Source organism: Mus caroli, chromosome 8 (assembly GCF_900094665.2).
Source record: "Mus caroli chromosome 8, CAROLI_EIJ_v1.1, whole genome shotgun sequence".
Taxonomy (NCBI): domain Eukaryota; kingdom Metazoa; phylum Chordata; class Mammalia; order Rodentia; family Muridae; genus Mus; species Mus caroli.
The window spans coordinates 113,643,748-113,666,517 of NC_034577.1; the positions used below are offsets into that span (position 1 = coordinate 113,643,748).

Consider the following 22,770-nt stretch of genomic DNA (forward strand, 5'->3'; position numbering starts at 1 on the left):
AAACCTGATGTTTCGCCGGGCGTGGTAGCACACGCCTTTGATCCCAGCACTTGGGAGGCAGAGGCAGGCGGATTTCTGAGTTCGAGGCCAGCCTAGCCTACAAAGTGAGTTCCAGGACAGCCAGGGCTATACAAAGAAACCCTGTCTCGAAAAACCAAAAAAACAAACAAAAAAAACTGATGTTTCAGGAGTGATGGAGAGAACACACTGCTCTGCTAGGGACCAGAGTTCAGTTTGCAGAAGTCATGTTGGATGGATCACAACTGCCTGTACCTTCAGCTCCAGGGCATCTGGTGCCCTCTTCTGGCTTGCGTGGGCACTTGCACACACACACATAGAACAGTAGACCTGAGTACATGCAGGGTGTCATCTGAGCATCCTTTCTCTCTGGACAATGACCTCACACAGGCCATGTGTAGGGGAACAGTGAAAACAGCAGTCCATCCAGTGGTCCTGCACTGCACAGGATCGCTTATGTGGCTCTAAGCAGGAGTATTGACCTGCTACAAGGAAGGCTCTTGGGAGCATTGCTAGGTGGAGGATTGCTGCTAAGGCGAGGAAGCTTGGTATGAAATGGTTCTGTGTAAACAGGCAAACTCACGTCAAGGAGACTACAGACCACCAAGGGTGGAGAGGAGATAGGGAGCAATAAAGAGGACATGTCCTAAATGTCCTCTGTGGGCATTAGGACATTAGGTGATGGCCTAAAGCTGGCTGCAGTGGTGAGCACCTGTCCTCTGTGAGTATGCTAAACCACGAAACAGTTCTGGTAACAAACAGCTAATAGTCCCTACCACACAAACCAAATGTTACACAAGACAAGTCCACTGTCCACAAGAGTTCTAGATAGCTCCCTTCTTTGAGCTGCTGTGCATGCAGGTTGTGAATTCCCAACAAGTACCCATCCGTCCTCTCTGCCCTGGCACCTTCTCTGTCTCTCGGCTGCACTTGATGATAAAGATGTTGGCATAGATGTCTTCCACACACATCCAGTTGGACAGGGACAGCGTGGTGTCGGTCCACACCCAGTCCATGACGGCCCGCAGCTCCACCAGGAACGGCACTAGACGGAACCTGCCAAGGCCAGGGTTGCATCAGCAGGGCCAGCCTGCAGTGGCTTCTGACTGCTCCTGACGATCCCTAGGCAGACCACACTCACCCCTGGAAAAGGAAGAGGTTTAGATGGTTGTACTTCTTGGTGAGGAAGTTGCCCAAGATACGGGTGGGGTAGCCACAGCGGATCTGGTAGGCGGACAGGGCAAAGTAAATGCACTTGACGAAGTACCACAGCTGTGCCACCGCATTCTGGCTGAACATCCTGAATGGGACAGGACAGGGTGTCAGGGAGACATGACAAACCGTTCAGGCCAACCAGAGCTGTGCCACACCCAGAGTACAGTACCTCAGGGCAGACTGAGGCCCCAACGTACAGCACCTCACACCACCCACCTCTCAGTGACAGCTGGTAAGATAAAGAACATCCAGATGTGAATCGCCACCACCAGGACCACCTGAAAGGCCAGCTTGCCCAGGACAGTCTTGCGCAGGTAGAGGGCACGGTCGATGACCATGGTACCGAACTGGACCAGCAGCATGAACAGGAAGGCCTGTGGCACCTGGTCATCTGACAGCGAGGATGCAATGTCCGTGGCTGCAGAGTGCTTCTGTAGCAGAGGGTACAGGTTGAGGAGATGGAGCGGCAGTACACCTCAGGGTCCTAAGCCAGTGCACTCCAAAGACTTAGAGGCCAGCCATTCGTGCTGGGGCCTCAAGTCAACTTACCCCAAAAGCCCAAAAACCAAAGATGATGATAATGATGTCGACAATATCAGCCAGGAACATGAGGGCATAGACATCGGTGGCCGCCCGGTACTTGGTGTGCAGAATGTCATGGAAGAAACGCCGCAAGGGTTGGTAAAAGCTCTGGGCCCTGTGGATGGACAGCCTCAGAGGGTATAGAGCCAGGGACTACCTTCTTGCCCTAACACCCTTCCCATTCCTAGCCAGGCCACTCACAGTGATACACAGAAGCTCTGCAGTCGGCGCCCAGCTGCCTTCATTCTCTCCCGAAACTTTGATCTTTCTTGAGTGTGATGCGGCCTCTTTCTCTCTGTAGTTTCTTTTCCTTCTCCCTCCTCGTGCTCAGTCTCTGTGAGTATGTATGTCCAGGGAAGTGCCAGTGAGCCTATCAGGGACTGGGTATCCACCCCAACAGGCTGACCTCACCCCACTTCATGGACAGCACAGGAAATTCCCGACAGTCACTAGTGAGGGGCTGCTATTGCTACTGTGTCCTCTCTCGGGGTGGCCTCAAGACTTCAGCCCATAGATACTCATCCCAGGCGTAGGGACAGCTCCAAGGACGGATACAGGAAGAGCACCGAGCAATGGTGTGCTTCCAAGTGGGTTATCCCTGTACTAGGCTGGCCAAATCCAACTGAGAGGTCATCTGTGTCTCCTTCCCTCCCAGGAACATGGCAGGGGTCTAGTCTGGGCTCTCACCCATGACTGCTGTTCCTTTGGGTTCTGGAGTCTCCTTGCGCCTCCTGAAGCGTATGCTGATATGCCTCGTGTGCTGGGGCTTAAGGTCCTCTGGGGGATCTTGGATAACATCCTTGGATCTAATACTTCCTTTCCCTTGGATGTGGTCCCTGGGAGTACCAGCCAACACCGGCTCCTCGGGATGCCCAGTGCCCGTCTCAGACTGCGATTCCAGCTTAGCTTCTGGCTCTTCCTTGGCCTCCCGGTCCTTCACACTATTCCTGCAATGGTCCTTGGGATAGCGATCCTCCTCATGGTCCCAGAGGCCATAGCACTACGGAGGATACGGGTTGGTGAGGAGCCTGACCCAGGTCAGGTCATGCTTAGACCAGACCGGGCAATTGGGCTCAGGAATGCCCAGAGTTGCCAAGGCAGCCCTGCCACCCCTGCACTGGCTGGCAGGCTCACCAGTAGCTGCGAGCGGTGGAAGAAGAGGGCCATGAGCTGCACCAGGTCATACTTGATGTAGCTGTCCGTTTTCTCAAGGCCCAGGATTCGCGGAGGGAAGTAGGGCTTGTTCTCATAGCGCCGCAGCACAGCGTAGCTGTTCCAGGGGAAGAAGCCGAACTGGAACAGGTATTTGGTGACCACCATGACCTGCAGGACAGGGCACTCAGCCATGGGCCATGTGGCCCAGCCCCTACCCTACAAGCTGCTACCCACCTCAGTGAAGACAATAGCTGTCATCCAAAAGCGCTTGCTAGGCCTCGGGATGGTCAGCATGGCCCACAGGAACACAAGCACGGGCAGCACCAGGGAGGCAGCCGAGGCCGTCACCATGTGGTTAAGGATGATGATGAAGTAACAGAGCAGCTCCGAGTGCGCCGCCACGCACTGGTACCCAGCCCTGAGCAGCCGCAGAGTCCGGCCCTGCTGTGCCTCAAACTGCTCGGCCTCCTCCAGCTCAGGGATATGCAGGCGCCTGCCGCAGGACCACGGGAATTTGGGGGCAAGAGCCAAGAGCACCCCTGGGGTGCAGAGCCTTGCCCACAACCATGGCAATAGACAGACTCTGATCCCAGGCCTGGGCCTACCCAGGTCTGCCTCCCTTACCCAGCTTCTGCCCCTGGGCTTCCTGCTCAGGAGAATTCCCTTGAAACACACAGCCTAGTCCCATCTCACCTATCCAGTAGCAGCTCGCTGGCTGTGCGCATCCGGGTACGAGCATTGGCTAAAAGCTCTTGGGAGCCGTGCAGGGAGGTCCCAGCCTGGAGGTCCCCAGTGTCGGTGACAATCTCCTCACTGCCACTGCGGGTGTTATAGCCTGTGCTCAGGGGGCTGCTGGTGTCGTCTGTCATGCTACTCAAAGGCTCTTCGGCTCCCAGCCCACTGTGGGAGAAAAGGTTACAGAGGGAAGGGTGGAGGACTGGTGCCGGGAAGACAAGGGGCAACTGAGATCAGTACTGTACCCCAATGACTCCTCCAGAGGACACACAGAAATGGGGGCCCCCGACTCACCCAAGCCCCCTTGGGCCCCACACTGACCTTGAGGCTGTGCTGGGTCCATCCCGGGTCTCCACGGGACCTGACAATGTGGTCTCATCTTCACCCACATAAAGCTGGTCCAGCACACCTCGGCGTACCTCTCCAACCTGCAGGGAGGATGGAGAAGCCCTCAGCCCCTGGGCTTGGCCCGGCTCTGCTCCACATGGGCGCAGCAGGCAGCAGTGGGGATGTGGCCTTGATGAAGTATAGGAGGGGCTTGGCTCACCCGAAGAAGCTCCTGGGTGAGCAGGTAGCGCTCTGCACGCAGCACATCGCTCATGGTGCGGTGGTGCTTCGTGAACGCACGCAACCAGCGCGTTAGCCCGTCCACCGTGGCCTGGCCCAGCACCCACAGGAACTGCATGGTGCTTAGCACACGCTGCATCATGTGGCTACGGCCTATAGAGAGGGCAGGACAGTGCTGGAGGGTCGGCTAGCCATAAGAGCCCTCAGCCCTCTGCCCCCTTCCCAGCAAGCACACATACCTGCCATCTCATCTTCTGGGACATCTACTGGCTCCACATCTGGGTTCAAGTCACCTCCTGGTCACAGACACAGTCAGTATCAGATAGCCCTACAGCTCTCCTGCTGAAGCCCCCAAATACAACTCACCGGAAGCCAGCTGCTCTGCCTGCTCCTGCCGTGCCCGCTCCCGACGCTGCCTCAGCACTGTCTGGGCATTGGTTACCCATGCCTGGTATGCCATCTGCCAGCCAGATTTGTTTGTTAGGAGCCTGGCATCTCTAGCTGAGATACCCATTCACTCTGGCATCATGGTCCCCTCCCAAGGAAGATGACGCCGGGCCAACCATATACCAGCTATGGCCAGCCATCTGCTCTCTCTCCAGCTGCGGGTCTTCAGTGCCCCAAGCACTCTCTGGAAATGGTCTCCAGAGACGGACGTGCAGCTGCCCAGCTTGACCAGTGCCAGGGCCCCAAAGATGGACAAGGGCTTCTCCTGATCCCATGACACCCATTTTTCAGTAGGCACACATGGCCTTTCTCTTAGAGCAGGTGGCAGTCATGGCTCATTGGGTAAGGAGGGTGGGTGTGAGAACAAAGGAGCAATTGGTGGCCTGTGACCTTCACATCACAACCTGTATCCCTAGCTGCCTGGGCAGGTCTGAAGGGCTAGGGGGACCTCCTACTATGTAGGATTCCACAGCCCTCAGATACCTGTTCCTGCACACTGCCCTGACCAGGAACTCCACAGACAGAGCAGGAAGGCATGGCTCCACCTCACCTGGAAGGCACTCTGAGCTGCAGGCCTGGGATCCTCAGGGAGGGCCTCCTCTTCCTCCTCACTGTCCGACTCAAACAGGAAGTAGTCTCCAGAGTGGATGACTGCAGTCAGCAAGGGGAGGAAAGAGTGTGTGTGTGAGAGCCAGTCTCCACGGCAGGGCCCGGAGAAGTTCCGGAGTTCCTGTGTTCAGTTTTGAGTCGGGTGGTAGCAAGCCCATCGTTAAGAATGACTGGTGTTCCCTCTCAGCATCTTCCTCCCACATGCTCCTACTTGAGTGCCACCCTTCCCACTTGGACCATCTCATGCAGGTTTCAGCAGGATGGGGAAGGCGGTCCATGCACAGAACAGAGAACCATGCACATGTTAGGTCCATGCACACAACCAGACAGGACAAGGAGGAGCTAGTAGGCAGGAGGGTTAACAGCAGGAGCACAGAGGGGTCAAGGCAGGGTACCTGTGGCGTGGTCCAGCCAGGGGCGCCACCACTGTCTCCGTGGCGGGGAGGAGCCCCCTGGGCTGTCAGGCCCTGTGGAGGGGCAAGGCAAGCGTGAACAAGCAGGGGAGGCTGTGAGGGCAGCCTGTCTTGGGTACAAGGGCAAGTGACAGGGACAGAAACAGACACAAGACTACCCCAGTAGCAAGGTTCCATGTGGTGCCACGTCTCAGAGCCCTGGAGGGATGAAGAGGGGCCACAAGTGCAGGTAGACAGTCCCAGGTGGCCATATGGCCTGCAGGGACAAAGGGGAACAGACCACATGGCACGGGACTTGGGACAGGGTTCTGTGGCACATCACTTACATGTAGCACAGGACAAGGGAGTAGGACCCTGTGACACACCACTTGTACAGGTACAGGGAGACTTCAGCAGCACACATGCCTGGATGCAGAGTGTGTGTGTGTGCGTGTGCATGTCAGGGGCATCCTCTGAGGTGAATTCTACCCACGCTTACCTGGCTCCTGGCTGGGATCCTGAGGGTCTGTGGACTGGAGTTGGCCACGACTTGCCTGGCTCTGCCTGTACTTCTCCTGTTTGGCACGAATGCGCTTCATCCTACAAGTAGGGAGGAGCTCTGAGTGCCAGGCTGGCCAGAAGGGTCAAAGGGTTCCTAGCCCAGATAACACCTACTGTCTTTTCAGCTGGGCCAGGGACTTCTCCTCAATCTGGCGGTGGAAGTTGATGCTCTTCAGGTTGGCTGCATTGTAGAGGGCAAAGCCCCTGCAGGAAGAGCAAGACCTTAGTTAGCACTTATCTCAGACGCATGCGCTTTCTCTACCTCAGGGATGAGCTGGGCTCATCCCCAGTGCCTGGGGAGCCTGCCTGGTCCTCCTTACACTGAGCCATGTGCTGGAAGACACCTGCTACCTGCAGCCACGAGAGAGGAACTGTCACCTCTTTCTCTGGGGCAGAAAACCATCACAGAAAAGGACATAGGGTGGCAACTCTGGGGTGGGTAGTTGAAGCAGCTGACCCTAAGTTTAGCTCCAGGGGCAGAGACCTCTGCTGGAAGCATAATACCATGTCACAGCCCTTCAGCTGGGGGCCACTCAGGCCACTGGGGGCCACACTGCCTTTTAGTGTGTCCAGCTATGGGCAGCAAGGGCCGCCCTAATGATACCAAAGCACTGGGGGTTCTTTGGTCTCCCTTCAGGTGACAGGATCAAGTGGAGCTGCTATTGTAGAAGAAACCCCCGCTGAGGATGGGGGGGTGTCTTCTCCACCCCTGGGAGAAGCAGCTGTGCGGACCTGGATGCCTGCAGGGCTGTGGCCTTCAGGTCAGCGCTGACATGCAGGAAGTAGTGGCTGAGAAAGATGCGCCGTTGCAAGAGCAGGAAGAAGAAGCAGATACTGTCCCAGATGATCCCGGCCTCCTCCACAGGCAGCAGGCAGTCCCGGTCCCTGGTCATCATCTCTTTGGCTGTGGGGCAGAGACCAGCAGGGCTAGGGGTTGGCACCAGAAGCAGTGGGTCTCCTTGTGTCGGCCCCCACCCACATCCCTTGCCCACTCACGATCATAGTAGCCTTTGACTGTGCACACGAGGCTGAAGAGCTGGATGACCCAGCAGAAGTTGCTCTGCATTTGCTCCACGAAGACACAGGACAGGAGCTGGGGGCGGGAGTGGGGGCAGGTTAACTCAGGGCCCCTGGAGTGGGCGGGGTCGTGTAGGCGGAGGCGAGGCCATGTGGGAAGGGGCGGGGCCATGTGAGGGGTCTGCTCACCGACAGCATATTCTTAGAGATGATGACGGTGACATTATAGAGGATGAGGCAGTCCCACAGCACAAGCTGGGCTCGCGTGTCCTTCTGCAGCAGGGTAGTGCCGAAGAGCAGCAGGTAGAAGCAGGCCAGCAGGTACCCCAGCCCGAAGATGCTGATGCGGGTGGCCCCCGCGACAAACACCACAACGAGCACCAGCCAGAACAGGTAGCGGAAGACGGCCACCTTCAGCATATCCAGATAGGACCTGGGGGGGAGGTGCGGGGGAGACATCATTGAGGTTACTGGGTCATCCCAGACAGCCCCTTAGCGAGTGCTTCAGAGTGGTCATGGGTAGGACCTACCTGCAGTGGATGAAGTTGGGTATAGGGTTGGGCTCCCCACGCAGGGGTTCCAGGTGGTCAGTGTTGATGCCCGCCATGCGTTGCCACTCCTCCGTTCGCTCCGCTGAGAAGACCTGCCACTGCTGGGATGCGCAAAGCAGCAGGAGGAAGTCACCTGCAGGACAGGAGAGGTGTCTCAGGGGCATGCAGCTTGCAGGAGTGGGAGAGGAAGGGGGATAGGGAGGAGGAGGGGGAGGAGGACTGTACTGCCGGGGACCGAGGGCCTCCTCCCACTTCACAAAAAAAAGTGTCTACATAAAAGCTGGTGAAATGGCTCAGCGGTTAAGAGTGCCGACTGCTCTTCCAAAGGTCTTGAGTTCAAATCCCAGCAACCACATGGTGGCTAACAACAATCTGTAACAAAAATCTAATGCCCTCTTCTGGAGTGTCTGAAGACAGCTACAGTGTACACACATATAATAAATAAATAAATACATCTAAAAAAAAAAAGGCTGGAAACAGGAAGGCGTCCTACTGAGGACACCCCGGTGTGTATGTGTGCCATACACGCGCACATGTGTTAGGGAACGTGGGCTGCTATGGCTTCCCTGCACCCGTGAGATCATTGCCTTGCACACCCATGAACACACAGGTCCGTATTACTGTGTGCGCACACACTCTGGGACACGTTTTGTGTGAATGAGGGTCAGACCCATCTGGGTGAGGCTGCAGGGTGGCATGGCTCTCTTTTGGAATGAAGACACACATTCGGCAACCACACCTGCGAGGCTCCTAAGTGAACAGGACAACCTCGAGGGCCCTGCCATCACTTATTACTGAAAGCACAGTTGAAGGATTTCTCCTGTACCCATTAAGAGAAAGAAGCTAAAGCAACAGAGGCCCACTGAACCATCCCACTCTGTGATGTTACTGAACTGGACAGACTATGGTCTGATGTCCAAGCGGAGGGGGCGAAGCGCAGGGCTGACTTCAAAGATCTGCACGGAGGGATATGCAGGATTGGGTATGCTTGTCAAGAACCAGGGCCCTCTAAGAGCATGTGTGAAATGAATGTGTGGAACTGTCCACTCAACTGTCAACACGTGGACAACCTGTCCTCTTGCTGGTTCCAGTTCTAGACAAAGGTCCCTGTGTATCCAACAAGCACCCCGCCCCACCCCGCCCGAGTCCTTATGCTGTCCTGCGGCAGGTGCCCTGGGGTAAGGATGCAGTTACACTTACTGATAAGGTTGGTGGAGTTGGGGGCTCTGAAGAAGTCAGGCAGGTACAGCCACTTGATGAGGGCAGAATTCATGGGGATGGCCTTGCTCCAGCGCCATGGATAGTCTGTGGACAGGGGGCACATCAGAAAGGGCAAATGCTGTCCTTATCCCCTCTGCTGCCAGGAGCCCTGGAGGCTGGGGACGGTGTCACATGTTCCAGTGTGGTCAGAACCTGTTCTCACATCACTCTCTCCGTCTCAGGAACACTGACCCACAGATTCAGAGATTCCTACAGGCCATGATCTCTAAGCAGAACTACACCAGCTTGGAGGGATGGGGGGATAAGGTTGGAACCCACGGATGGGCCAGAGGGTAAGACCATGGTGAACCTCACCTGAGACAGGGCAGGCACCTCCCAAGGAGATGCCAGTGTTTGGGATGAATTATGGTTCATACAATTTAACAGCATGATAACATAAAATAATAAAACACAAAGTGAGAGCTGGCAAGATGGCGCAGCAGGTAAGAGCACTGACTGCTCTTCTGAAGGTCCTGAGTTCAAATCCCAGCAGCCACACAGTGTCTCACAACCACCCGTAATGAGATCTGACATCCTCTTCTGGTGCATCTGAAGCCAGCTAAAGTGTACTTATTTATAATAGTAAATAAATCTCTGGGCCAGAGCGAGCAGGGACTGAGTGAACAGGGTTGACCAGAGCGAGCAGAGGTCCTAAATTCAATTCCCAACAACCACATGAAGGTTCACAACCATCTGTAAAGCTACAGTGTGCTCATATACATAAAATAAATAAATCTTAAAAATAAATAAATAAAACATAAAGCGAGAACTAACTCAGATACCCTTCAACTACTATACAGCCTGGATGTGGTTGCCTCGGCAACCACACCTGCGAGGCTCCTAAGTGAACAGGACAACCTCGAGGGCCCTGCCATCACTTATTACTGAAAGCACAGTTGAAGGATTTCTCCTGTACCCATTAAGAGAAAGAAGCTAAAGCAACAGAGGCCCACTGAACCATCCCACTCTGTGATGTTACTGAACTGGACAGACTATGGTCTGATGTCCAAGCGGAGGGGGCGAAGCGCAGGGCTGACTTCAAAGATCTGCATGGAGGGATATGCAGGATTGGGCATGCTTGTCAAGAACCAGGGCCCTCTAAGAGCATGTGTGAAATGAATGTGTGGAACTGTCCCAGGTACACAACCCAGTTATGGAGGGATATCCCAAGCAACCTCACAGAAAGGAGAGGCTGTTTATTCAGCAAGGACATGAAGGACAAGGAAACCCCAGCAATCACCCAGCTGGGAGAGAGAGGTGGGTGAGCCAGGGATGTCTACTGAACGTCACAGACTGGAACAAGAGGACAATCTGGGGACCTGAAACACTTTCTGCTCTGTTTAAAACAAAGAGAAGGGGACTGGGGTGTAGCTCAGGGACTGAACACTTGCCTAACGTGTAAATCATGGGCTCCACCCTCACCCTTAGGATGATTAAAAAAAAAAACCTTTAAATACATAGTTGAAATATGCAAGCTCCCCCCTCCCCCACCCAGAAGCTAGTGGAAGACCGAAGACGCATGAGAACAGAAAGAAAAGCCGCCACTGGAGCCGTGGACAGTCACCCTGTGTTAATCCCGTGTCTGTAGCACCCAGACGTGGGCAGGCAAGGTTGCTTGAACAGGTCAAATGGGTAGTCATGGGCTACACCAGGTCTGTGGCACCACCACATGGACCACCATGAACTCTGCCCATAAAGTTCCTCATGCTTAACCAGGCACATCCAACCTTTGAGGTATGTGGCAAAGCCACCAACCTGGCTGTCCAGAAATGTCATAGGCTAGGAGAAGAGGACACAGGAGAACGGCCAAACTGAGGACAGCTACAAAGAAGAGCTGGTGCTGTTTTACTACAGACAACACGCCCGACAAGGACACTGCTGCCATAGGCTGTCAGGAGAGGCTGCGGCCCTGAAGGCATCCACAGCCCTACGGACATAGCACCATTCTGCCCTCAGAAAGCCAACCTCGTGAAATAGCATAGCTATGGCTCAAGTGGTCCAGAGAGAATGTACAGGCTACAGAAGATCTAACGGGTTCCCTTGGCAGGAATGTAGGTGTGGAGCTGTGTAGGTCAGGAAGGCGAACAGGAAACAGCCCAGGAGTTTCCATGCGACCATACATACCAAGCCCCTGAGGAGCCTGTGGCTTACCAATGCACAGTGCGGGCGGCATGCCCAAGCACAACAGGTACTGGTACAGCAGGAACAGCGTGAGGAACAGACAGTAATTAGGCCAGAGGCGGGCGATGGCCTCACGGCGCCGGCGTGTAAGGATGGCCACCAACCAGCAACCGTGTAAGATCACCATGAAGTTCATGCGCTGCCCGATCACATTCACAGCCATCAAGAAGCAGATCTGGAGGGGAATCAAGGGGTGGATATAATAATAAGAAGGGAGCTACTCCAGGTCCACAGGCTCAGAGCAGCCCTGCCTGCCCTGAGGTCACAGAGTGACTCATCTTTACTGGGGACGAGGGGAGCAGTCTCCCAGACCACCGTCCTAGGACAGCAGAGGCTAGACACATCTCTATCATACTTAGAGGAAGCCAAGGCCCCAGGATGAGGAGCCTCACGGCTGGGGAAGACTTTAGCTTCAGACAGTGCAGCCTTGGTCTACCTCTGCCAGGGAGGACTCAGTCCAACCTCCTTGACCTTCCTGGGCATGTGGCAAGCCTCTGTGCTAGCCTCGGGATAGGCTGTGCTTACAGAACTTGGGCATCACTAGAGATGCTCAGGGGAATCTCCTGCTATCATTCCTGCCAAAAGGACTCCCAGCCTCACCTCCAGCCCGAATTTGTAGAAGAAGAAGTTGATGAAATACTTGAGGCAGCTAAGTAGGTCCTGGTCCAGCCTCTGACGGGTGCCATCTGCACACACAGCCTGGGCGGGCAGAGGGGCCCGCTGGTGCTGCCGGCGGTAGTGCTCTTGTCGCCGGTACACCACGGCCTCAAACACTAGCAGCAGAAGGATCTGCAGGTGGTTCTGTGAAGGTGGGGTCAGGGTTCAGTGGGGGTCAGGGATCAGTGGGGACCATCAAGGACCATCCACTCTGGTTGTCAGTCCCCACTCACCTGGATATAGCCCAAGTTGGGGTAACCTTTCCGCACCCCAAACCAGTTGGCAGGGTCAACAGGGCCACGGTACAGCAAAGACTGGTTGATCTCCAAAGGCTGCAAGTTCGTATTGTTGGGGAAGGGCTGCAAAGAGGGGTGAGCATGAGCCCCAGGTCCCAGACCTGGATGGAGTGGGGATTGTAGATGCTATCCTTTTTTAAAAAGATTTACTTATTTTATGCATGTGAGTACACTGTTGCTATCTTCAGACACTCCAAAAGAGGGCATTGGATCCCATTACAGATGGTTCTGAGCCACCATGTGGTTGCTGGGAATTGAACTCAGGACCTCTGGAAGAGCAGTCACTGCTCTTAACCATTGAGCCATCTTTCTAGCTCCTGTAGGTGCTATCTTAAGCCCATCTCACAGCTAAAGCAGCAGGTTGGGTCCAGGGTAGACAACAGCTGCCCTACCAGAGGTTCACAGGGCCGTCAGTCTTGGGGCCACCTTGATGGGGAAGGGAACAGGTCAAGGCCAAAGGTGTAAATGGATGCCCAAATAGAAAGAATGAAGCCAGGTGAATCTAGGCACAGCTGTCCTGAGGGCCCCTCTATTCTCACTGCAGGAGTCACTGGCCCCGTCCATATTCCATGAGGAATCACTGGGGCAACTCCTCAGGTGGTCCCCGGGCCCTAGGGACGCCTCCAGGCCTGTACCTCAGTGCAGTTGCTGGAGTACTCATGCGGGTTGACAATCTTGAGCTGATAGAGCATCTTGCATACAATGATGATACAGGTCCACACGGTGGACAGGCAGGAGGCCATGGGCCGGAAGCGTGGATAAGGCAGGGCGAAGGCCCATAGCACCACCAGCAGCAGGTTCATCACAGACACCTGTGGAGCACAGATGGCAGTGGGCAGCACTGGGACTAGACTGCCGTAACCCAGCAGGCCTGGCTCTAGAGCAGCCAACAAAGCCAGGGCAGGAGAGACCCTGCTTCAGACGAGGAAACAGCTCAGGTTGGGACACTCACTTCTTTCAGGGCTACCCAGACAGTGTAGAGGGCCACCAGCTTGAAGACGTGAAGTTCTAGCAAGCGCCGTATGAACACCTGGATTCGGGTGAGGACAGCTGAGAAGCTGGCCGCTAGGTCCAGCAGCCGGTCAGCCACCAGGCCCCACTTGCTGGCTGTACCTGTGGAGGTGGGGTTCAGTGAGGGGGGATAGGCCTTGGCGAAGAGATAGACAGAAGTGATAAGGGGTGAGGCTTAGGAAGGAAAGGAAGACTTAGAGGGGTTTAGAAGGAGGGGGGAGTAGAAGGGGGGAGGACTCAGTAAAAGGGGGTGGAACTCAGGATGGAAGGGGCGGAGCTCAGGATGGAGGGGGCGGAGCTCAGGATGGAGGGGGTAGACCTTGGTGAGGAGGGGACTGAGTTCCTGAAGAAACAGGAAGGGCCACAAAGAAGGGTTGGAGCTCCTGTCTGCCTTCCTCAAACCGACATCCAGGAGGTGGCAGAACTGAGCACGGATTTGCCTCTTAGCCCCCTGTGTGCCTTGTGGGGCTGTGTTCTGCCCACTCCTTCCAGCCTCACCCTCAGGGACCTGTGTGGCCTGGTGGGGCCCATCCATGCTCTGACCATCTTCCCTGAAGACTTCCTCTTCCTCCTGATGCTCAAGCAGTGGGGCCTCGCTCACTGCATCCTGCCTGGGAAAGCCCAAGAGTCACTTCCTGCCCGTGTCCCTGGCTCTCCCTTCCCTGAGACAGCCCCCCCACCCCATCTCCACCAGTCCATCTGTAAACTCTAGGCCAAGTCTACATGGCTTAAGGCTGCCTCACGGCTCCCGTCCAAGCGCAGGACGGCCGGCTAATTCTAGAACACAGCCCCCAGCGTCAACCCCAGTTCCCGCAGACCAAAAAACACCCGTGGCCCTCAAAAGCAGAAAACCTGTGAGCCCATCGAGGGCGGCGGGTGCCTGGTGGTGGCACGTGCTCCAGGTCAGTGAGCTGCATGAACGGTCTGTGGAAGTAGTGCAGCTGCAGGATGCAGGCCAGCAGGAAGAAGCCAGGGATGAGGATGCTGGAAAAGAGCTCCGACACGCTGAACTGCTCCAGGCCCAGGTCGCCCAACCTGGCAAAAGAGAGCGAGCGCCATCAGCCCTTTACTCTGCCCTGCCCCAGTAGCCCTCGTGAACCAGATTGGAGAATCTGAGCATGGGACGGGTCGAGGAAGCTGCCTCTACCGCCCCCTGAAGGGCGCTCAGTGGTACTGCCCCTAAGGTACCCTACTCACTGCTCATCCGTGAAGCCCGTGAGGTTGCGCCAGTAGGTGGGGAAGTCCTGGAACTGGAAGGTGTACACAGCGATGAGCACGAGCATTGTATAGGCCACCACGAGCCACCAGAAGACGCGCAGCAGCTTCCTCCACAGGGTGTAGTAGACCTGCAGGAGGACAGGGGTGGAATGGCTGGTGAGCAGGGCAGGTGAGGGACAGAGCCCCGTCCATGAGCCCTACCTGCCCATCCCCGCTGTCACCTGGAACAAGGTGAGGCACAGCAGGAAGAGGAACATGTAGACGATTTTGTAGACTACCAGGCGACCGGCGAAGCTGACCACGATGAACATGCCGGCGCACACATAGATCCAGTACTTGACGTAGATGCCAGTGACCAGCTCCCCCAGGCTCCGCAGCAGCGTCTGGGTCTGTGTGGGCTCTGCAGAGTGGGACAGAAGGTGAAGTGACAGCCTAGGCAGAGAGGGGACAGTGTGGGTGGAGGTTCCACCCTCCCACGTGCCGCTCACCGGTGTCGGCCACCGTGACCTCCAGCAGCGCCGCAGGCACCTTTTGCTTCTTCAGTAGCTTCTCCTTCACGAACTGACGCAGGAGGAGCCAGAATGTGAGCAGATAGAGGAGCTGTGGGGAGCAGGGGTGTCACCGAGGGCCCAGCCCATGAGCCAGGGCCTCGGAGAGCCCTCAGCCTCTTCCGCGATCTCAGCTTCAACCTCACGCGCATGTGTAGTTCATGGTCACAGATCCACGGACGTACGTGAAAGCCTCACAGACATAGGCTCCTGATCTTACATACTTCGCCCAGACTTGGTAAACACAAGTTTACACTCACATGCATACAGATGCATACAGATAGATACACTAGTACACACATAGTCTCACTTGAGATGTATTAAAATCCACCAGGTTACAGTGGGCAGGCAACACCACACCTGCCTCATGCAGGGATACTTGGGTGACCCAAGAGACAAACGGACCAGATCTGAGTCATGGACACTCAATGCCACACAGTGGAGCCCTGTAGGGCAGACAGAATACATACAGACACTCACAGCATCAAGGACATTGTGGCAGCATGCCACATACTCGGTCACAACACCTATATTCTAGGGTGGACTCAAAGGAACCCACTGTTGACTTCAGACACACTCTCCTTCAATCTCTACCCAACCAAACCAATGGCCAATGAGCAGAGCACTGGGTTCCCAGGGAGAAATCCGACCACTACCCAGATACAGCAGGTGACACTCACCATGGCACCGAGGTCCAGGCAGGGGTAGCGAGTGTGTTCCAGTCCCAGCTGATGCAGGCTGACAGGGCCCAGGGTGGTGGGCAGCTCGGGAAGTTCCATGGCCCACACGTACCGCAGGCAGCAGAGCGTCAGCCCGTACAGCAGGATGCAGGGCGAGCAGAGCATAGCCAGCTGGTGGCGGCTACGCACCGTCCAGATGAGGCAGGCCCAGAGCAGCAGGACGAAGGTCAGCCAGCTGTGGTACATGATGCTCCACACCTGCAGGCACAGCCAGGGTCAGTCAGCAGGGACTGCATGGGACACCCGGCCAGCACTTCAGCCCCCAACGGTAAGGCCTTCTGTGAGGTAGCCCACAGACAACATGTACACACACACACTGCACAGTTACGGGATGTTGGTGACTTACATGGGCAATTCCAGCACTTTTACTGGTAACTGGACCTCAGGTTTTGACATGAACTACACCCCATCTCCCTGCATTCTATGAGAAGACTGCAGTGGCCGGGGAGTGGGGAGGAGGGGAGGGACTGCTCTTCCCTGGGGGGTGGGGGTCGGGGAGGGGCTGTTCCTTACCATCATGGCAATCAGGGCACACACATAGCTCTGGTCCATGATGAGGTGGCCTAGGCCATGTAGCGGTGACATCTCTTTCAGCTCAGCCAGCCTGGTGCGAACTAGGGGTGGGACTGAGATTAGTAACCAGATAGGAACTATGGGGTCCTTTCCCATTCTCAATGTGGCCCTAGAGCATGGAGCAGGTTGTCTGTAGTGTCAGGGCCTTACAGGTGGGAGGGGGCCAGGCCCACCAGGCAGCCACAGAGGATGCTGGCCAAAGCCAACAGAAGAGTCCGAGCCTTCTGGAATGTCATGGCCAAACCCTGGCCAAACCCTACTGGCCTCACCTTTTTAAGACTCTCTTGTAGGAGATGGCCCTTTCAGATCGGCGACTCTCACACTTTACACACAATGACAAGTTGCAAAAGTGGAGGTCTGCGAGATGCCTCAGCAGGCTAAGGTGCCTGGCACCAGGCCTGAGGAGCAGAGTTCAAGCCCCAGGATAGAAAGAAAGAACCAATAGCTGTAAGTTGTCCTCTGACCTCCACAAGCATACAATAGCTTGACACCCCTGCACTCACTCACTCACTCAATCAATCAATGTAATTAAAGATTTTCCTTTTAAGTTCAAGGAAAAGAAATAAGGACCTAGAAAAAGATCTAGCAGTCTCCACACTAATGCAGACCAGGGAACCCCCCCAGGCCAGCGCTCTCAGAATGACAGAGGCTCCTGGGGCCTTGAACCATGGGTAGACAATTCCCACCTGAGAACAGAAAATAGGAGACCTGGAGGGCCACCCAAAGGGTCTAGGGGGTCAGCCATAGAACTGGCCCTAGGAGGTTCAAGCACAAGGCAAGGAGTGCGTATAAGACCTATGGCCACCAGGGGGCAGCCTAGACTTGCCCACATAGTGATCAGAGCGAATGGGCCCCTGCTAATAACGTTCCCAGGAGGGCATCCCATGGCCACAGAGCCTGTAACTCACCTGGACGCTGGCGGACGGGGCTCTGGCTGGTTAGTACATGCACGGTGCAGTTGTCGAGGTCAGGTTCCGTGGTCATGGGCATCTCACCCTGCAGAGGATGTGTGGGTCAGATAGTCGCTGCCGATGGCTCCCCGTCACTTTCCAATACTTCCCTGACCGCCTGCTCACCTGGGTGGCATCCCTAGCCTGGGGCTCTGGCTCCAGCTGGTCCAGTTCCAGCTCATGTTCCTCTTCCCCCATGGGTGTCTCCTTCCTCTGTAGAGACCACAACCCTGAATGCAGTCCCGGGGCTGGGAGTCCCTAGAATATCCACCTCACCCGTGTGCCAGACACCAACAGAGTTGACAGCAGGGACTCACCAGCTCTGAGGGACAGCTCTTGTGGAGCTTCAGGAGAGAGGTGGCTGTGTAATATAGCAGCAGCAGGATTCCAGGACTCACATAGATGGGCCAGGCATGCTTAGTGTTGAGTACCAGGGCGTTGGGGCTGGAGCAGTTAGGGAGGTCTACGAAGTTCTTGAGACCGAATAGCCTGTTCAGAGAGGGCCAGGCCACTGACTGCCAGGTCTGCGAGCAGCAGAGCTATGGCTGGAGTGGGTGGGGCTGTGTGGAAGCCTTACCTGGCCCAGATGTTCCCAGGGGGTAACATGTCCTGGATAAATGGTGTCTGATAGCAGTATAGGCAAATGAGATGGCCGGCACCAAAGCAGCTCACCATGACACAGAGGGTGTTAAAGCCCAGGGGGCTGAGAGGAAAGTGGCAGGACCACCAGGTGCAGATGGCCAGGAACACCAACAGGTAGACGCTGGAGAAGGCTGAAGGGTGGGCTATGCCTACAGGGGATGGGGTGGGCACAGGCACTCTGCGTCACTCCTGGCCTGACCCATCGGGAAGCTGAGTCACCCCACCCCGCCACCGCCACCGCCGCCACTGCCATGCCAGTCAGAGTCAAGACTCCAGCCCCAGCCCCGGGGTACCTGCCAGTGCCAGCAACACAATGACCAGCGTCCGTCCAGAGGTCATCAGCAGCCAGTGGGCCGTGACCCGGAAGCGGGAGGCCAGCCACAGCCTGCGTTTGGTTGCCAGGGGAGGGGCTCCCTTCAGCCCCACAGCTGGGGCAGCATCTATGTCATCGTCGTCGTCATTGTCATCGTCGTCATCCTGCTGAAGTCATGGGGAAATGACGTCAGGGTCATCACCACTGAGGCCACTCCAGACTCATCTACTTAGCTGAAGTAAGAAATGAGGCCTGTCCCACACCTGCCTCTCTGATGTCGCCCACAGCCTGAAACCAGCTTTTCTCTCCCTTCTCACTGAGTGGGCAACCCCACAGCCCCATGCTACTCTAAAACACAAAACTCTGCCAGGCCAGGCATAGGATGCCCCAGCTATTCTGGAATATATCTTTTTGCACAATCTTGGACAGGATGCCCTAAAAGACAAGACAGCCACCCAGGTCCCAAATCTGTCCCTGAAGATCCTGTGTCAGTTTTGTTGGGCTCCTGGGGAGAGGCCTTTTTGGGATAGAGGGAAAGAGTTTTTTGGGTTTTTAAAAAGATTTATTTATGTTATGTATGTGAGTCCACTGTCACTGTCTTCAGCCACACCAGAAGAGGGCATTAGATCCCATTACAGATGTTTGTAAGCCACCATGTGATTGCTGGGAATTGAACGCAGGACCTCTGGAAGAGCAATCAGTGCTCTTAACCGCTGAGCCATCTCTCCAGTCTGGAAAAGAGTGTATACACACATACCATGTGCCCTACGTTACAGTTTTTAGGGCATTTACAGACCCATAATCCTTGATCCAGAGGTGACAGATGACTGCCCCAATTCCACAGGTCAGGGAGAGCAAGGCTACATTTGTACCTTGTAGGGCTTCTAGGGAGAGAGGGGCGACTCTGGGGAACACAGCAGCATCAGCACCTCCAGCCCTCCAACTGGGCATTTCCCGGCCTTTCTGTATCCCAGAGGAGATGCCATGTTTAGGATTGCTGCTAGCCCTCTTTGACCCCTCAGAATGGCAGAAGTGATTAGCTACCTGGGAAGAAACGGGACAGTCCCTGACAGAACTTGTTTTCTCTGGCACTGATAGGTGGTTTCCCAGAACAGAGTAGGATCCTAGGTCTCAGAGAAGGCCAGAGTATGGCAGAAAAGGACACAGGCTGTCGTCAGCAGCACTAGCTCAAGCCAGCTTCTGGCAGCCCATGTCCCGAGCTGTGCCTGTGGGAACAGTTGAGGGGATACCAGGTACTTAGGCTGAGTGCCTTGACTCTAGAGCTAGATAGTATGGGTACCTCCCAACACCAATAGTCTCCATATTGCATAGTCTTAGGAAAGTGGCTTAACCTCTCAGTCTGTCCCATCTGCAAAGCAAGGTGTGGAGCCTGGGCATAAAAGAAGAGCCTGCAGGTCCTGCCCTCACGGGCCATCTGGCTGAGGCGGCTATCAAGATCCTGGGGATCACAGATGAGAAGCATGAAGGTTGGAGGCCAGGCCAGGAGGCAGAGTGGCTGGTCGCTGAGCTCACCCCTTCTACAGCCCATAGAAGGTAGAAGTAAGGGCATGGGTGAGGAGGATCGGAGGGAAGAAGGCATAGCTATCCTGCTATAAGAGGACACGCCCCTGGGGTAGATGATAAGATGACCTGGCCTAGGTCCCCAGAACTTCTTGAGAGGCATTGAGACAAATGAGCAATTCCAGGCAAAGGAAGAAAGGGATTGCTGTTGACAGGGACAGATGCCCCCCGCCCCCCCACCCAGCTACCCGATCCTCACTGCTCCACCCAGCCCCCACCTCCCAAGACTTCTGGAGTCCCTACCCCTCTCTGGTTTCCTCTAGAGCCCAGCAAGTGTCAGGTGTTGATGAATGGGTTCTGGGACCTGCTGTCTGAGAGCAGGGTGTGCCTGCACCAAGACACCTGGGTGGCCATAAATCCTACCTCAGCTTGGGGGGTGGGGGAACAGGCTAAGCCTGCCGTGGCGTGAGGAAGCTGGATCACAGACCTCAAACAGGGCTCAAGGGTGCTCAGTGTCCAGTTGTGGCCCCTGGGGGCAGTGGCAGGACCTAGCTCACCCGAGAAATAAGTTTGAGATGGCCTCAGGTCATGCACGGAGGTGACCCTGGCCCCTCCTAACCCAGCTTGGTATATTTCAGCTTGGCTGATGCCCACAAGTGACAGTTCCCATTGCACAGATCCGCTGGAGTTTCTGGTGTTTAAGAACTAGGGCCCTAGAGAGATGGCTCAGAGGCTAAGAGCACCGACTGCTCTTCCAGAGGTCCTGAGTTCAATTCCCAGCGACCACATGGTGGCTCACAACCATCTGTAATGGGATCTGATGCTCTCTTCTGGTGTGTGTCTGAAGACAGCTACAGTGTATTCATCTAAATAATAATAAATAAATAATATTAAATGGGGGGTGCTAGTGAAATAGCTCAGTGGGTAAGAGCACTGACTGCTCTTCCAAAGGTCCTGAGTTCAAATCCCAGCAACCACATGGTGGCTCACAACTATCTGTAATGGGTTCTGATGCCCTCTTCTGGTGTGTCTGAGGACAGTTAAAGTGTACTCATATACATAAAATATATCAACCTTAAAAAAAGAAAAAGGAGAAGGATGAGAAAGAGAAGGAGAAGAAAGAGGAGGAAGAGGAGGAGGAGGGAGAGGAGGAGGAGGAGGGAGAGGAGGAGGAGGGAGAGGAGGAGGAGGGGGGAGAGGAGGAGGAGGAGGAGAAGGAGAAGGAGAAGGAGAAGGAGAAGAAGAAGAAGAAGAAGAAGAAGAAGAAGAAGAAGAACAACAACAACAACAACAACAACAACAACAACAACAACAACAACAACTGTGTCCTGCAGAGCAGGCTTCCAGTGGACAGAGCCACGCACGGGACAAGAGAACAGGAGAATGTAGCAAAACTCGGGTTCCTCTCCCACATCCTTCTTCATATTCTACATGTAAATATCCTTCAAACTTAACTTTAAAAGTCTACGTGTGTTAAAATCAAAACTGTCACTGGGAGCCGGGCAGTAGTGGCACACGCCTTTAATCCCAGCACTCGGGAGGCAGAGGCAGGTGGATTTCTGAGTTGGAGGCCAGCCTGGTCTACAGAGTGAGTTCCAGGACAGCCAAGGCTATACAGAGAAACCCTGTCTTGAAAAACCAAAACCAAAAAACCAAAAACAAAAAACCCCAAAAAAACCAAAAAACCAAAAAACAAAAAAACCAAAAACCTGTCACCTGGCAGTGGTGGTGGGCCCACACCTTTAATCCCAGCACTCTGGGCAAAAACAGATGGAGTTCTGTGAGTTTGAGGCCAGCCTACTGTGAGTTTGAAGCTACCCTGGTCTATGTATCGAACTCTAGGACAGCTAGGGCTCTGTTACGCAGAGAAACCCTGTCTCAAGCAAACCAAATCAAATCAAATCAAACCAAACCAAATCAAACCAAGCAAAACAAAACAAAACAAACAAAACACGTCAAAAACTGTCAGAGTGGGACTGAAGCACTAACACCCTCACGCCCATCTCTGCTGCTGCGGTGCCTTACCAGCTCCTGGGTGCGCCGACTCTGCCGCGCTTTCCTCGTGAGGCGTCCACAGAGGCCAAGGCAAAGGGAGGACGCCAGCAGCACCCCCAGGTCAGGTGCCACCAGCCTGGTGGTGTTAAAGATGTCCTTCAGGTCCAGCCTGTGAAGGGCAGGGAGGCAGAGTGGGCAAGGTGAGGAGATGTGACGCCATCCTTAGGATTCAGCTCACAGAGGGGGTGGAGGGAACGCAGATCTTACCTTGTAACCCCTATGTGTTGAGACACCTTCGCCCAAAGGCTACCTATAAGGAAAGGGCTTGAGGAAGGAGCTCCCAGGCCAGGCAGGGTGCCCAGTGGTTATTCCTGTGAGGCCCGGGGACCCTATGGGCATGACTGTTAGGACCTCATGTAGGACAGAGCATCAATGATTCAGGAATGCTGATGCTGAATCTGTTGCCTTTTTTTTTTTTGACAGTGTCTCTCTATAATAATCCTGACTGGAAGTTGCTATGTAGACCAGGCTGGCCTCGAACTCACAGTGATCTTCCTGCTTCTACCTCCCAAGTGCCATGCCTGGCTGGAAAATGGAAAATGTTTTTATAGACAGGGGAGCCAAAGGCAGCCAGGTATATGCATGCTGCCTGGTTGGTCCGTTGGCTGTGATTGGCAGGACAGCAGGAACTCTCAGGCAGGCGGGGCTGGAAATGGCCTAGGAAGCTGAACTGGGCTCCCCCAGGCCTTCTACACATAAAGCTGGCATCAGTTCCTGCCTGACTAGAAGGCAGGTGCCCACTGGATACACCGTGCACAGGTACAAGGGCAAGGACGCTAAGGACGAACAGGGACACTGAGGACACCTGGTGTCACACAGACTAAGCTACAAGCAGGCACAGGAGGAAGATGTTGACAGGTGGGCACCAAAAGCCCAGAGGCCGGGCTGGAGAGATGGCTCAGTGGGTAAGAGCACTGACTGCTCTTCCAAAGGTCCTGAGTTCAAATCCCAGCAAC

General features: G+C 55.1%; 1 protein-coding gene across 2 annotated transcripts in view; it reads right to left on the reverse strand.

Moving 5' to 3' along the window:
- Piezo1 (piezo type mechanosensitive ion channel component 1) overlaps positions 1-22,770 on the reverse strand; it is a 73,433-nt gene that overhangs the window by 2,456 nt on the left and 48,207 nt on the right. Inside the window, exons 4-44 of one of the 2 annotated variants that reach the window (XM_021171157.2) lie at positions 22,022-22,064; positions 21,785-21,923; positions 18,219-18,405; positions 17,861-18,074; positions 17,601-17,772; positions 17,410-17,496; positions 17,242-17,329; positions 16,274-16,374; positions 15,701-15,958; positions 14,961-15,072; positions 14,694-14,872; positions 14,452-14,600; positions 14,107-14,289; positions 13,753-13,865; positions 13,196-13,356; positions 12,879-13,055; positions 12,181-12,306; positions 11,891-12,091; positions 11,261-11,465; positions 9,050-9,154; positions 7,829-7,982; positions 7,488-7,731; positions 7,278-7,374; positions 7,014-7,185; positions 6,396-6,485; positions 6,220-6,320; positions 5,724-5,795; positions 5,270-5,370; positions 4,639-4,732; positions 4,512-4,568; positions 4,253-4,425; positions 4,027-4,133; positions 3,664-3,870; positions 3,205-3,463; positions 2,950-3,138; positions 2,503-2,815; positions 2,017-2,149; positions 1,783-1,930; positions 1,450-1,664; positions 1,160-1,318; positions 927-1,074 (exon numbers count right to left, since the gene is read on the reverse strand). In XM_021171157.2, coding sequence (XP_021026816.1) covers positions 927-1,074; positions 1,160-1,318; positions 1,450-1,664; positions 1,783-1,930; positions 2,017-2,149; positions 2,503-2,815; positions 2,950-3,138; positions 3,205-3,463; positions 3,664-3,870; positions 4,027-4,133; positions 4,253-4,425; positions 4,512-4,568; positions 4,639-4,732; positions 5,270-5,370; positions 5,724-5,795; positions 6,220-6,320; positions 6,396-6,485; positions 7,014-7,185; positions 7,278-7,374; positions 7,488-7,731; positions 7,829-7,982; positions 9,050-9,154; positions 11,261-11,465; positions 11,891-12,091; positions 12,181-12,306; positions 12,879-13,055; positions 13,196-13,356; positions 13,753-13,865; positions 14,107-14,289; positions 14,452-14,600; positions 14,694-14,872; positions 14,961-15,072; positions 15,701-15,958; positions 16,274-16,374; positions 17,242-17,329; positions 17,410-17,496; positions 17,601-17,772; positions 17,861-18,074; positions 18,219-18,405; positions 21,785-21,923; positions 22,022-22,064 — 6,233 coding nt within the window. The remainder of the gene's footprint in view (positions 1-926; positions 1,075-1,159; positions 1,319-1,449; positions 1,665-1,782; positions 1,931-2,016; positions 2,150-2,502; positions 2,816-2,949; positions 3,139-3,204; positions 3,464-3,663; positions 3,871-4,026; positions 4,134-4,252; positions 4,426-4,511; positions 4,569-4,638; positions 4,733-5,269; positions 5,371-5,723; positions 5,796-6,219; positions 6,321-6,395; positions 6,486-7,013; positions 7,186-7,277; positions 7,375-7,487; positions 7,732-7,828; positions 7,983-9,049; positions 9,155-11,260; positions 11,466-11,890; positions 12,092-12,180; positions 12,307-12,878; positions 13,056-13,195; positions 13,357-13,752; positions 13,866-14,106; positions 14,290-14,451; positions 14,601-14,693; positions 14,873-14,960; positions 15,073-15,700; positions 15,959-16,273; positions 16,375-17,241; positions 17,330-17,409; positions 17,497-17,600; positions 17,773-17,860; positions 18,075-18,218; positions 18,406-21,784; positions 21,924-22,021; positions 22,065-22,770) is intronic. The other variant, XM_029480475.1, reaches the window with a different exon arrangement.